The 16,257-nt window shown below is 42.1% G+C and overlaps 1 protein-coding gene across 1 annotated transcript; it reads left to right on the top strand.

The window, feature by feature from the left end:
- Positions 1-11,145: 11,145 nt before the first annotated feature.
- On the top strand, positions 11,146-14,173 carry LOC121868657 (swi5-dependent recombination DNA repair protein 1 homolog). Its single transcript, XM_042369494.1, has 2 exons — positions 11,146-11,193; positions 13,703-14,173. The coding sequence occupies exons 1-2, from the start codon at positions 11,146-11,148 to the stop codon at positions 14,171-14,173; spliced, it is 519 nt and encodes a 172-aa protein (XP_042225428.1).
- The last annotated feature ends 2,084 nt before the right edge of the window (positions 14,174-16,257 follow it).

The raw sequence follows: 16,257 nt of genomic DNA, 5'->3' as shown, positions 1-16,257 counted from the left end.
ATACCTCATTGCTTGGCGACGTCCACTCAGGAAATCAGTGAGCCATGAGACCAGGTTGGTGGGCAGCCTTAGTGCAATAGCCTTGTTGATAACAGTGCAGTGATCAACAAGGTCAAAGGCTTTCCTGAAGTCCACAAGGGCAACTGCCAGTGATGTCTTACGTTTCTGCAAGTTTTTGTGCAGAAAATCCAGAAAGCTCACCAAGCAGTGTGATGTAGAGGAGGTCCTCATATTGCCAAATTGCTGTGGATCAATTGACTGATAGATACTGGCAAATGTCCACTCAAAAACAAAGTCCTAACAAAGTAGACTGGGTAGACTGTGTGTGTGTGTGTGTGTAATAATAATAATAATAATTAACGGTTTATTGAAAGAGCTTGGCAGCCAGAAGGTTGAAAATATACAGTTACATAATTGGGGAATGGGTTTAGATTTACAAATAATATACAAATAACATAAGTGATACAAATAAGATATATAATAACTAGATGGGGAAAAGCTCAAACTACAGTTCATTTCAACATAGTGACAGTGTAAGGAGCAGTGTTTACTGGGAGTGAATACACTGGTTTATTACAAGTTATTGATAATTTTTACAATGGTTGGGACTGGGCTGTTCTTATAGCGATCAGTTCGTGCACGTATGGGCTGGATGCGGTTGTGGTGTCGAACAGCAATTCTCGGGCTAGGGATCTCAGGTGGTAGGAGTGTGTGTGTGTGTGTGTGTGTGTGTGTGTGTGTGTGTCACCCTTTTACGTTTGAATTTTTACTGGAGCATGTTACCCCAACCTTTCCTTTTGTACAATAATATATCTATTCAGTAACTCTAGAAAAGCCTCACAAATTGAACTAGATTTTGGTAAGCGGCTTCATATCATAAATATTCTAAGTTGAGTCTCATAATCTTTTGTTTTACTTATTTATTTACACGCATTATGTGCCCCCCATCTCTACTTTGGGCGTGGCACACTTCACCTAGTTGGAGATACGTCGTCTATAGTTGTAATTTTCCGATATACGTACTCATGAGTTTAGAATGAATTGTAGTATGTTGTTGGGCAAAAAAATTTTATTGACATTTTTTTATTAATATTGATAAAAATAATGTTTGTTATTAATAAATGTTTCGAATGTTCACTGCAAGACGGTTGGAGACCTTGAGGTGAGGGGGAGGAGGAGAAGGAGGAGGAGGGGGATGATGAGGAGGGGGATGAGGAGGGGGATGATGAGTTAAAAGGGGCAGGGAGTGGGGTAATATGGAGTAATGAAAGAGGGGAAGATAGTCGCAGAGAAGAGATCATTACGGGGAATAAAGGGGATTTAAACGTGTGTTTGTCTTGGGGGAACTTGTGTGTGTTGTGGCAGTCCTTGTGTGTTGCGAATTTGAAGAAGTATAATTTGGAGGAGTGTGGAGAGTTGGGGAGGAGGGAAAGAACCTCCAAGGTTGATGGGGGTGAAGAGGAGGGAGGTTTTCTCGGGACGAGGTGATCCCGAAGAAACATTTATTTCAAGGAGTGTGTGAAGAGTGTGGTGGGAGAAGGAGGGAAATCCAAATTTAATAGGGAGGGAGTGTTATAGGGGAGGGGGGAGGTGGTCTTTGAAAAGGATGAGTCTGAAGACCCCTGGCTAGGTGAGGGAAACTAGGGCGTGGTGTAGGGTAGGGACCACCTCTAATGTGGGGTGAACGTGAGGTGGTGATAACTAGGTGAGCCAGGGAGTGTTCAAGTCCACGGTGGACGGCCTGAAGAGGGAGAGGGGAAAGGGAACTGATGGGGAAGAGTAAAGGGCTGAAAGACGGAGAGAGAGGGAAAAGAGCAGAGGGAGAAGTGAGAGGGAGGGTTAAAACGGCAGGGAGGCAGGAAGAGAGTGTGGGGTGTTGGGTGGGGAGTGGGAGTGGGGAAGGGCTGGGGAGGAGAGGGGAGTTAAAGACAGGGAAGGGAAAAGTGGTCAAATGGATTTGTTGTGTTGCCGTGGAGTCCTGGACCCCAGGGTGACGGAACCAGACATAAAAACATACAGGTCATTATATATATATATATATATATATATATATATATATATATATATATATATATATATATATATATATATATATATATATATATATATATATACAGGGAGAGGGGGAGATAAAGATAGTTAAAATGGGTAAGTGTGGCAGCAAGATGATGGTGTGAAGAGTTGTGGAGCCATAACAGAATATCTCCCTGGTGGAGGCATCGAACCCTGGCTCTCCTTTATCACCACAACGACTTCCGCTGGTCTGGTCCTGCTGGGGAGGAGGGAGATAGGTGCACAAGACAGAAGGGGAGAGGGGGAGGTAATTGTCGCCGTGGTGCAGGTGTTAGTGGTGGTGGTGTTGGTTATGGCGGTGGTGATGTTGGGGGTGGTGGTGTTAGTGGTGGTGGTGGTGTTTGTGGTGGTGGTGGTGTTAGTGGTGGTGGTGGTGTTTGTGGTGGTGGTGGTGTTTGTGGTGGTGGTGATGGTGATGTTAGGGTAGTGGTGGTGGTGGTGTGTTAGTGGTGGTGGTGTTTGTGGTGGTGGTGATGTTTGTGGTGGTGATAGTGATGGTGATGTTAGGGTGGTAGTGGTGGTGGTGGTGTTAGTGGTGGTGGTGTTGGTTATGGCGGTGGTGATGGTGATGTTAGGGGTGGTGGTGGTGGTGTTAGTGGTGTGGTGGTGGTTGTGGTGGTGGTGGTGTTTGTGGTGGTGATGATAGTGATGGTGATGTTAGGGTGGTGGTAGTGGTGGTGGTGGTGTGGTAGTGGTGGTGGTGGTGTTAGTGGTGGTGGTGGTGGTGGTGTTTGTGGTGGTGGTGATGTGGTGGTGGTGATAGTGATGGTGATGTTAGGGGTGGTAGTTGGTGGTGGTGTGGTGGTATGGTGGTGATGGTGATGTTAGGTGGTGGTGGTTGTGTAGTGGTGGTGAGGTGGTGGTGTTTGTGGTGGTGATAGTGATGGTGATGTTAGGGTGGTAGTGGTGGTGGTGGTGTTAGTGGTGGTGATAGTGATGGTGATGTTAGGGGTGGTAGTGGTGGTGGTGGTGTTAGTGGTGGTGATAGTGATGGTGATGTTAGGGTGGTAGTGGTGGTGGTGGTGTTAGTGGTGGTGTTTGTGGTGGTGGTGATGTTTGTGGTGGTGATAGTGATGGTGATGTTAGGGGTGGTAGTGGTGGTGGTGGTGGTGTTAGTGGTGGTGGTGGTGTTTGTGGTGGTGATAGTGATGGTGATGATTCGAGGGAGATGTGTTGTTGCGTTGGTTATGGTGACGTAGATTTCTGTTTGTCTGTCTGTCTGTCTGTCTATCTGTCTGTCTGTCTGTCTGTCTGTCTGTCTGTCTGTCTGTCTGTCTGTCTGTCTCTTAAAGATTTTGTTATTTCATGAGTCTGCCAGCCATGTATGTGTTCAAGATACGAGAAATTTAACCTTCCCGCTGGTACACCTCTCCACCTGGTAACTCGCTTAGATAAGATAACAGGTTAATTATTATTTGGAGGTGTTCCCTGCATGGTGTAGCGTTACATGCTATACAGGCCTAGAGTGTAGAGCTATCGCACCACCTATTACGGTATGTGATGTTGTAATGGTGTAGAGATACTTGCTATACAGTCCTAGTGTGTAGTGTTATCGCAGTATGTAGAACGATGCGTGCTACTAGTATCGTTTAGTTTGACCAACATACTGACATTATCACTAAACACATACTGTAGGACTGATAGGCCAGGCGCGGGGTAATAAGATTATTTCTGATTTGAGATCATCTGATAATGTCATTAACAGAGGGTTAACTGCACATTGATAGAGATTCGCTTATCGCCTAAATCGGAACGTAACCTAATCTAATATGATTTAACTTGTCCAATTGGCAGTGGAAGACTTGGTGAACGGTGGTGCTCAGTAACCCCGGCAGCTGAAGCACCTACAACTTAAAGAACAAGAAGCATCGTATATATTAATCAGTTATTCAAAGCATATACCCTTATAGTTTCAAATCATATACCAGTAATAATATATATAAGATGTAAAGATTGAGTCAATATTTCCTGAACGATGTACCGTTTACCCTCACCTGAACATTTGGTAACTGTTCGGGAGGTAAGTGTAAGTGTAGACCAAATAGAATTCTGTACAGCAATCCATTTTATATATAATTAACCTCTTGAGTACGATGACTCCTTCAGTACACTGACCTAACCCCTTAAGTACCATGGCATTGTACTCCAGGGGTTGTGATAGCAGTAAAAGGGTTAAATCATCGTACTCAAGGGATTAAGTCATCATAGTCACACTGTTAAATCATCGTACTCAAGGGATTAACTCATAGTCACGCTGTTAAGTAATCTTACTCAAGGGATTAAGTCATCGTACTCAAGGAATTAAGTCATCATAGTCAAGCTGTTAAGTCATCGTACTCGAGGGATTAAGTTATCATAGTCATACTGTTAAGTCATCGTACTCAAGGTAGGAGAGAAGGAGAGAAGAAAGGCAAGGGTGGGGGAGAGATGAGAGAGAGAGGGAGGGCGGGAGGAAGGGATGGAGAGATATTGGGGAGTGAACGAGAGAGGTGGAGGGAGAGGGAGGGAAGTGGGGGAGATGCAGCTGACTACCGGAACACTACGTAATCAAGACGAGTGTGGCCGTAATGATTGGATTCTGCAGGATGAAGTGTATTTGTCTCTCTGGTCCTATTACCATGCCGCCCTCCGCCTCGCTCTTCTCTGTCTGTGACGAGAGAGAGAGAGAGAGAGAGAGAGAGAGAGAGAGAGAGAGAGAGAGAGAGAGAGAGAGTGTGTGTGTGTGGAGGGGGGTGGGGGAGGGTAATCTCACTATACTGTAACACCATCACGTATCATCCATATATTTAATGTACTCGTATATCTCGTTACGCTATTTTAAAATAACACAATGCCTTCAGGGGTAACTCGGCTTCTTCACACAATACATTATACCCTATAATACCGATATTCACACGTATTATATAAGAGGATAATAAACTTAACCCTGATAAAAAATATGGGGCAGATTGTACACTGGACCTTATCTCAGGGGAATCTATGGAGGAGGGTTAGAGGGGCTTGTGAGGGCCGTGTCAAGAGGTCATATCTAAGGTCAACAGAGTCACCCCTCATCCTCCAGCTGTTAATATGAGACATCGTAACTCGTCCACTGGAGAATGTTTCACCCATCACTTCTATAGGGATATGTAACGTGGGTTGAAACTTACTGAACAGAGCTTTCGAAACTTATATGTACAGTCACTCAAAAAACTATCTCTACTTGGGGGGGCGGGGGGGGGGGGGTCGATGGATTTCAGAATGAACACTGCGACTCCTGTTGTCTCGGTAGGGTTGCCAAAATCCTTCATCCGTTGTGTCATATTTTTTAAACACAATTTTGTATAGTTAATTTGAGTGTCTGTACTTGCCTCAGAATATTATCCAATGAGACACCTTTATCAGGAACTAAGCATAACACAGTATTTGAAGCTCCCACACGAAGCATTATGAACAGCGCTTGTTAAAGCTTGGTTATGATTCGTAAATTACAGTCGGTTGTGTCAGAAAAATGTGTACACACTCACTTACAGATTTTCGTGGGAATCACGTGAATGTTTGTATTACCACAACAGCATTGTCCTCACTTGTTAATGTGCAAGGTCTTCCATAAATGAGCACAATGTTATTTTTATTGTTGTTATTGTTCTTGCACTACAAAAATTCAAGCCATCTCCACGAAAATCTTTAAGGAAGTGTGCATATATTTTTCTGAAGACACCCTGAAAATGATGAGACCAGAAAGTCGAATTATGATTTCAATTGCAAGTTCCTATTGTCCGTGTTTAAAGTGTAAGTACTTATTATGACTTCCTGAGACACAAATTATGTGTTTCTCTCTCTTTCTTGCAGTCTGTAATAAGGTCCTGGGTCTTTAATTTGGTAAGACAGGGAACAGCGAGGTCATATAAGACTTGGGTAAATCTTAACGTTGGTTCATTGCTTGTGGTGGTGTCGTGTGTGATTAGTTTAGTGGAGGGACGTCGTTAATTCCGGGTTTTATTATTGTTGGGTTCCTGGTTCCTCCTTTTATTCTTAAGTGAAGTTCTTTTGGGGTGTTATTCGTTATGCAATATAGAATAAAAGAGATGTGGGAATATAGAGCAGACTTTAGCACAATCTTTAATAGTTAAAGAAAACGTTGATATATAGAGAAAAGACTATCACTACTGCCACTGTCACCATCACTACTACTTCCACCACCACCACCACCACAAACAACAACAACAACAACAAAAACAAAGACAACAACAAATGCAACAACCATAACAAGAACAACAACAACTTTGGTAACTTGATTAGTGTCCAATTGTTTGCCGCTACAGTCAGGCATCCAATCACGGTGGAGCATCTCGGCGCCAATACCAATCTCCCGTTGGGTGGGGGGAGGGGGGGAGGCGAATCTCAACACAGTGCTAGTGTAATCAGCGTCTTTTATCTCCCCTAGAGTCCACAATCAGGCTAGGAGAATGAGCTCTCGTGAATTAAATTGAGTAAACCGAGAGAATGATCATCGCTGAGGACTCACCCATCCATCATGTCCAACACCCCATAACAATCACGGTCGTTCTAGCTCGTTACAGTGGACAGAAATCCTCGGTAATGTCAACCAAACCATCGGCCGTTGCCTCTGTCCCTTTCATCATCTAACGGCTTGACCAGATGTGTATTTTACTCCTGTCTTATTTCAACAGTCCAATCAAAGTCTCTCCATACATCCCACTCAAACCCCACCAAACTCTGATGACAACCTCGTAGGGCCAAGATGGTCGAGTAATGAGAGCTGATATTTCTTACTGATACACAGATGGTCGAAATCAAAGGCGAAATCAGGCCTCCTATTGAACATTGAGACCGTCTTCCCTCCTCCTTGCCCCCCTTCCCTCACCCACCAACTACATCAGACCCCAAGACATCCAGCGGTAATCACCACATCCATCTTCCCAAAGTATTCATATTATCCGTCCTGCCGGCAAATTTCGCAGACCGTCTACAAGAGAGATAGAGAGAGAGAAAGTGTGTTTGTGTGTGTGCGCACACACACACACACACACACACACACACACACAGGCACCTCTGCTATCGTATACTAAAATCCCGTCCTCTTCTCCTCTACCTCACGCCGCGGCAGCCCATAGATCAATCTTCTGATTTCCATTTGTGTCATCTCTACCTCCATTTCCCTAACCTCCCCTCTCCCCTCCCCACCTTCATCCCCTCCTTCTCTTCCAATAAACCACCCCACCTCCTCCTCCTCTCTCCCACCTCCAAATCAACATAGCCCCTTCACTCTCCACGACCATCACCACAACACACTGGGTGATAGTATTCAGATCTCTGTGTTTGGTTATTGAGTATAACAGGAATCGGTGAACTTGTCGCTTTGTTATGACAGGCAGTGGGAGTCGTCCTCGTCCTCACTATTTTAAACTTGACGTGAAGACTTGGACATTTCTAACTTACCCTTGAAGCGTGTGAGCGAAGTCTTGTAAATCATCAACGCGTCTCTGCCTGTCATTCAGACCCTTCACTCAGCTGCTGGTTTTAACATGGGACGTCAATTTGGGGAAAACTAGTAAGATTTTGATGTAATATTGATAATAAAGTATTCTTGGCTATCTTGGAGTCTTCCTTCCCTTGATCAAAAATTTTCTGGAACGAAATCCATAAATCGGCGACCAAAGCAACATGGAAAATATATGATGGAATATACAAGGAAAAGCCATAATTCATATCGCGGCAGCACCATAATGCAATATCATATTTTCATGACACCCTCATAATTTAATTCCCACAGTTTTCTGTTGAGAAAAATGATACATTCTTCTATCAATTATCCTAAATTCCTCCTTTATGAGGGCTAAGTGAAAAGATTTGGCTTCTCAGTGGCAGGAATAAATTAGGGATTTTTCTGAATATTGTGTGGGCGCCGCCATAGTGGGAGTCTGCCGTGCTCTTCAGGTATTTTTGGGGAGATGTTATGTGGGAGCTCGTGTGATTGATGACCCCCCCCCCCTCTCTTTCTCCCTTTCTCCCTTCATCCCTCACCCTTATTGTCTATATATATATATATATATATATATATATATATATATATATATATATATATATATATATATATATATATATATATATATATATATAATATTTGCTTACATGCGTACAATGTGGAAGCAAGCACACATACACACACACACACACAAACACACACACACACACAAACACACACACACACACATGTCACCACAAATACCTTAATATTTTTGTCCGGAAACTTTGAACAGGTTAACGTGTCGCTTCTGATTAATATGACGCTTCTTTCCTAATATAACACAACGAAGATGAAGGCATAGCTAGAGACACAGGCAGACATAGATAGACAGACAGACAGACAGACAGACAGTTGTGTACTTGGTGGCGCACTACAGGTCGAGAGAAGGTTAATAACGCGGGCTGGTGACCTGAGCCCGGCGTAGACAGCCAATGTGTATAATTTGAATGCACGGGGGAGGCAAACCTTGAATTTGAGTCATTAATAAATCAGATCTTAATTCTAATCTGGGTGGAGGGATAATTTGGCTGCGTGAGATGTGAATACTAATAAAACATCAAAGAATGTGCAAGAATATTAGCGGACCGTCCCCCCCTCCCCTCCCCTCCCCCGCCTCTCTACCACGAGGCCATTATGACGTGGGACGCCACCCTTTTTACTGGCGCACGCGGCCCGCATATATTGTGGTGCCCCTCATACCTCTCCTCCACCACCACCACAACACTATCTTTACTCACATATTCTCTCATATTGTTTCCATCCATTTTTTTCACAACGGAGGCTATGTTAATTAAAAGAATATTTTAATATAAGGAAAAGGGTACTAGTATAAACATTAATTATCTTGCTATTTAATAATTACTTCCTATATCCAGTTTCAATACGTGATGAAATGCAAATTTTTACAAGATTAGTAAATTGTTTCGTTTTCCTTCACTCTTTTTGCAAGTGAAAAAAACATGGCACATTTTATATATATTTTTTTTAAATTTGTCTTGGCCATAACGCAACTCTCGTGTCAAACTGTCGCTCTGTTCTCAACCAATAATAATAATAATAATAATAATAATAATAATAATAATAATAATAATAATAATAATAATAGTGATAATAATAACAATAATAATAATATTAATAATAATAATAATAATAATAATAATAATAATAATAATAATAATAATAATAATAATAATAATAAAAATAATAATAATAATAATTAAACCAATATTATTATAGTTTATTGTCAAGTCTGAAATAAATTATTTCCGTTTATTACAAATGTGACTTGTAATAAATACTTTCATTGATAAATGGAGTTCTTTGATGTATTTTTTGTATTTCTGTTTTGTACTTTATTTATAAGAGTAACACGTGGAGGTTTATGGCCAGGTAAATTACATTAAGACTTTATTATCGGTTTGCTTATAATATCATGTGTTTAAGACTACCTGTGTCAGTAATCGGCAGGTGTTTACTAGATCCTGTTGTGGTAATCAGTAGCCATGACACAGGTGATATCTCTGTCGTAATATATTAACTAATGATATGTTTTAAGGCAGTCATATGTTACCTGGTAAAAGAGGAATACAAAATACTGGTGTCTTGGTTGTCATTCTCCCTCACACAGTCTTCCCCCACCCACGAATTTGGTTCCGCCCAAATTTGTGGCCATTTAATAAAGATTTCGTGTGTGTGTGTGTGTGTGTGTGTGTGTGTCTTATTGAGTGGATGTTTGTATATTACGCCTCGTGGGGGTGAAAGATTAACCAAAGAGTATTAATCTATTTTATTTTGCAGGTTGTGCGTGTTGATGTTTTGCCTTGATAGTATAACTAGAATTATTATTATTATTATTATTTAGTTCTTAAATTTGGGAGGAAATTTATCATGGGAATTTATTCAATTCTTCAATCTAGAGTTTGGATGATAAGCATAGTCGTTATTCATGTCACTGTACGTCTGTTTGTAATCAAAACTCCTCATGAAAGACGCAACATAATTCCCCAATATATAAAATAAATATAAGTAAATGGCATTTTTACAATATATTTATTTCATTTTACAAGTAGATTTATATTACGATGTATTGCAACATCACGCAGTTTGAATATTTTATGTTACAACGGAATTTACATTATAATACATGACGGCATTATACAATTTAAATATTTTATGTTCAGAATTTATTTGTACAGCTTTCATTAGAGGAAAGATTAGGGGAAGGAGGGAGAGGGAAGGAGGAAGAAGGAGAGGGTGGAAGAGGGTCAGACGGTGACGGAAGAAGAAATGAGAGAAAGTAAAGTAGAGAGAGAGAGAGAGAGAGAGAGAGAGAGAGAGAGAGTAGTGGCCTCATCTTCTTGGTTAGCTGTGTTGCAGTCTGTGTGTGTGTGTGTGTGTGTGTGTGTGTGTGTGTGTGTGTGTGTGTGTGTGTGTGTGTGTGTGTGTGTGTGTGTGTGTGACTGAGGATGAGAGGACGCTTCAACCTTACTATGGGGTCTTGGTGGTGTAATTTTGAACCCCCTTTAATTCCTCTATCTTGTAACTCAATACAAATATGTGACGTATCTTTATATTGAAATTAAAGAATATATTACAATGAAAAATAATGTGCTGATAACCTCATACCTTCATTACTGAGCCTTCGTCTACCTGGTAACTTATTTTACTCCTACACTATTGTGGTGGTCGCCAGGGGCCTAATTCCCACAATTATGATATCTTTTGGGAATATAAAATTATGAATTAATTTCCCTGATTTATTAACATTGTATAATTGGTTGTCTTTAATTTAATTAATTTTATTACGGGTATTTTTATGTTTTGGAGATTAAAGTGATAAAGTTATTTATCAAGTAAGGAATTAAAGGTCATTACTCATCTTGGTCTCCTCTCCCCGCTGATGCCTGGAACAACGTCAACATCTCACTCGGGTAAGGTTGGTCGCGTGTAGCCAGAGTTGATATTTTTCAGTAATGTTTAGTGAAAGAACTTGTACGTGTTATTATTATTATTTTTTTTCTGGGGGGGGGGGGGTTGAAAACATGCTGGAAAAATTTGACATGAAACCTGTGAATGGTAAATTGGATGTAGTTAGTCTGTGGCGTTGTTTTTGTAACGTAAGAATCTTAGTACTAAAGATGGAGTCAGGACACGCTATTATTTACTCTTGAGGCATCAAATTAGAAGCAGAACTGTGTAATAACGAGAGACTTACGGATGTGTCCCTCCATCTTTTACCTCCCGCCCGGCTGACTTTTAAAGACATTCGGATTATTCAGCGAAACGCAAATATTGGTGTGCAAATATGTTTAGCGGAGGACAATTTGCAAGTCGCAGTGGAAACTAATGGAAGGTTTGAAATGATTGGGGAGTGGCGGGTCGTTTTAGGAGGAATATATATTTTCCTTAGTCCTGCCGTCCTATTTAAAGATGTTTTTTTTTTCATTTACATCACCACAGTTACCACCATCACCATCTTTACCACTACTACCACCATCACTACCACTACTACCATCACTACCACCACCACCACCACCAATACCAACACCACCGTCACCAGTGCTTATCACAACCTTGTTAACGAAAGCACCAATATAATCGTGGTTAACTACGTGTGGTTGATCACAGGTGTTAGGCAATACAGGTGAGGGAGACTGGTGTGTTTGTACTCCACTTTGCGTTTGGGTACATGTGTTATAATCCTCCGTCCCCCATCCCTCCTCATTTCCCATTCTTCCTCATTCCCCATCCCTCCTCATTCCCCATCATTCCCCTTTCCTTCCTATTCCCCATTCCTCATCATTCCCCATCATTCCCCATTCCTCCTCATTCCCCATTCCTCATCATTCCCCATCCCTCCTCATTCCCTATTCCTCCACATTCCCCATTCCTCCTCATTCCCCATCCCTCCTCATTCCCATCATTCCCCATTCCTCCTCATTCCCCCATTCCTTCCTTTATATTCATTCCTCATTCCCCATTCCTCCTCATTCCCCATTCCTCCATTCTCCCTCGTCTCCTCTTCCTACACCAGCGGTATGCGTGAGTAAAATGGCATCAGTATACACGTTAATATAATACAGTTTCCCAGCGGTGGACTGAAGGGGACACCACACTCTATGACCTGCTTTCAGGGTGGTGGTGGCGGAGTGGCAAGATTTCGGGAGGGTGGGGAGGCTAGGAGGTGTGGATTTTTATTTCGAGGAATTTAGAAAGAAAAAGAGTAAGAGACGCAGAAAATAACTCGTTTATGTAACATTATCACAATAATTAAACTGCATTATGCACAGTCCTCAGAGCACAGCTGTTGGGGGTTCTTATTTTGCTCCTAATTTACGAGTCGTAATTTTAATGCAAGACGATTAAAATGAATCTTAGTCGACAAGAAAGGAAATTAAAGTTTATTAAATATGTGCACCTTTATTACAGTACCGTCTTGATACACAGGTGCGGCAGGAAGATGAGATGGGATTTGTTGCTGAGTGGAGAAGTGAATTTTGTGATTTGATAAATATACCCTAACCTAACCTAACCTAACCTAACCAAACATAATCTAACGTACCCTAACCTAACCTAACCTAACCTAACCAAACATAATCTAACGTACCCTAACCTAACCTAACGTAACCTAACCTAACATAATCAACGCAACTTAACCTAATTTTACCTAACCCAACTTAACTTAATCAAACCTAAAATAACGTGCTGTAGCGTAAACGTGACGTAACGTAAACTTAGCCAAACCAATCTAACTTTACGTAACCTGTTTATGCTTCTCTCTCCTTCTATAAAATTATAACGCATCTCAGATAAGAACAAAGAAACTCACTTCACCAGTTATGAGTTTGTCTTAAAAAATAAAATTTAAATAAGTATTTTCTCTCACTCTTAATGAAAGAGTATTTTTAATTTTTCTCGACAAAACCATCTTTAACTTTCTTATATTGAAACTGTTTTTTTTTTAATTCACTCTAAAATATATCGTTTTTTCTCCATTGAATTAAACTTTGAATAAATTACACACAATTGCAAGGTCTCAATTGTTTCTCTTACTTGATAACGCAACATACATATAGCGTTTCTCACTATTGAATATTTGTTTTCAGTTTTGAATTTCTTTATAGTTTTCTATTATTATTATCATCACATTGTTATTATTATTATTATTATTATTATTATTATTATTATTATTATTATTATTATTATTATTATTATTATTATTATTTTATTTTATTTTTTATAATAAATTTTATTTACTATGAATTATTATTATTATTACAATTTCGCCCGCCAGGCCCCGATGTGGGTCGGTGACCTGTGCCAGGGTGGGCTGGTCCCTGTAAAGGAAAGGAAAAAAAAAGAAAGATATTACTCCAATAAATAAGGTGTTCTTGATGGTTAGTTCAGTAAAATAAGGTGTCCCCCCCGACAAATACATCAGGCAGTTTAAATCAGAACCCAACATTTCATTCGGACTTAACTTCATTTGCATAATTATTCGACGTTTCTTCAACCGAGGAATCTGCCCTGTGTCAAGAGATTTACATAAATAATTAATGTTTTGATGAAGGTTTTGTGCTCCCGACCCTCTTTCTCAAGACGACCCCAGCTCTCCCAAGACGACCCCAGCTCTCCCAAGACGGCCCCAGCTCTCCTAAGACGACACCCAGCTCCCCAAGACCAAGACGACCTCCAGCTCTCCCAAGACGACCCCAGCTCTCCAAAGACGACCCCCAGCTCTCCCAAGACGAACCCCCAGCTCTCAAAGACGACCCCAGCTCTCCCAAGACGACCCCCAGCTCTCCCAAGACGACTAGCTCTCCCAAGACACCCCAGCTCTCCCAAGACGACCCCAGCTCTCCCAAGACGACCCCAGCTCTCCCAAGACGACCCCCAGCTTTCCAAGACCCCCAGCTCTCCAAGACGACCCCAGCTCTCCAAGGACAGGCCCCAGCTCTCCAAAGACGGCCCCAGCTCTCCAAGACGACCCCCAGTTCTCCTAAGATGACCCCAACTCTCCCAAGACCAAGACGACCTCCAGCTCTCCCAAGACGACCCCAGCTCTCCTAAGTGACCCCCAACTCTCCCAGACGACCCCCACTCTCAAGACGACCCCCAGCTCTCCAAAGACGACCCCCAGCTCTCCTAAGATGACCCCAGCTCTCCCAAGACCAAGACGACCTCCAGCTCTCCCAAGATGATCCCAGCTCTCAAAGACGACCCCAGCTCTCCAAAGACGACCCCCAGCTCTCTCCTAAGAGACCCCAGCTCTTCTAAGATGACCCCCAGCTTTCCAAAGATGACCCTAGCTCTCTAGATGATGGCTCTCCTAAGGCCCCCAGCTCTCCCCAGGACCTCCAGCTCTCCCAAGACGACCCCCAGCTCTTCAAAGACGACCCCAGCTCTCAGACGACCCCAGCTCTCCAAAGACGACCCCCAGCTCTCCTAAGATGACCCCAGCTCTCCTAAGATGATCCCCAGCTCTCCTAAGACGACCCCAGCTCTCCTAAGATGACCCCAGCTCTCCAAAAACGACCCCCAGCTCTCTGTGAACCCCCAGCTCTCAGACGACCCCCAGCTCTCCTAAGATGACCCAGCTCTCCAAAGACGACCCCCAGCTCTCTAAGATGATGGCTCTCCTAAGATGACCCCAGCTCTCCTAAGATGATCCCCAGCTCTCCTAGGGCCCCCAGCTCTCTAAGATGACCCCAGCTCTCAAGACGACCCCCAGCTCTCCTAGATGACCCCCAGCTCTCCAAAGACGACCCCCAGCTCTCCTAAGATGACCCCAAGCTCTCCTAAGACGGCCCCCAGCTCCTAAGATGATCCCCAGCTCTCCTAAGACGACCCCAACTCTCCCAAATGCATCAAGCTTTCCTAGACGCATTCCTTCATCCACTAGCTCCTCCATGCCCCCAAGCTACCTGTAACCTCTTTCCTTCTGCAACCTCCTTTCCTCCTCCTCTTCCTCCTACACTCTTGTCTCTCCTGCAACCTCCTCTCCTCCTCCTCCTCCTCCTCTCCTCCTCCTCCTCCTCCTCCTCCTCCCTCCCTGCCCCCCCTCCTCTGAAATTCTTCTCTTTAGTTCATCATCTTCCTTTGTTCTATCTTATGATTTTCTCTTCCAGATCTTCTATTATATCTCTTTCTCGTTCTCTCTTCCATTCTGTCCTATCTCCTTCCTTTCGTCTCATTATATCCCATGTATTGTCTTCGTCTCATCCTTCCTCTATCACCTATTTTCCTTTCCCTCTTCTTTCTTTTTGCCTCATCTATTCTCTTTCTTCTCCCTCTTCTCCTCCCATCTTCTTGCCCTTTCTCTTCTCATCACCCAATCTCTCTCCCTCCTCCAATCTACTATCTCCTGTTTCCTCCTTGTCTTCGTTCTGATCTTCTTCTACCACCTTCACCTCTTCCATCTCCTCCTCCTCCTCCTCCTCCTCCTCCTATGCTGAGAGGCCCGTCGACTACCCCAGGACATCGAAAAATCCTTCCAGAATTTTAAAGTTTCTTCGTTCTGCCTGCCTAAGTTCTTGGAGGAAATCGGAAAACATTTGTCATTTTTGCATATTTTCGGACTCGAGAGGAACACGTAATGTTGGCGCGAGTGTAGTAAGATAACACGCAGCTTGGGGAGGTATAGACACAAGTCACTCTGTATCATAAGTATTGAGAAATGGGTGTCAGTGTAGGTTAGGGACTGAAATTTTGTGGTTCAGTTAAAAATATATGTATATAATATCCCAAAATATCTAGATTAATGTTTTATCATTTTCAATACTTTAGAATATTACAGTTAATATTTTTTTTCATGCTTAAAATAACGAAAAATTTGAGGATCAATATTATTTTATACTCCAAAATATTACAGTCAATACTTATCATATTTGTATAATTCAGAAATATTAAGATAAATAATTGTTTTCATCTTTTGAATATCACAGAATATTACAAGTACTGTATATCATTCACAAATATTAAAATCAATATTGATCCAAAGAACATCCGAACATATGACGGCTTACAGAGTGGTAAACAACTTCTGGTTCAGTATTATTGCAATACAAGATGGATCATAACACGAGTTAAATAAATTCAGATTCGTAAACACGCGAATATAGTGAAGAAAACATAGCATTGCACACCTGGCCATA

The sequence above is a fragment of the Homarus americanus genome, unplaced genomic scaffold, assembly GCF_018991925.1.
Source record: "Homarus americanus isolate GMGI-L3 unplaced genomic scaffold, GMGI_Hamer_2.0 scaffold30535, whole genome shotgun sequence".
Classification (NCBI taxonomy): domain Eukaryota; kingdom Metazoa; phylum Arthropoda; class Malacostraca; order Decapoda; family Nephropidae; genus Homarus; species Homarus americanus.
This window is presented reverse-complemented; position numbering and strand designations above follow the sequence as displayed.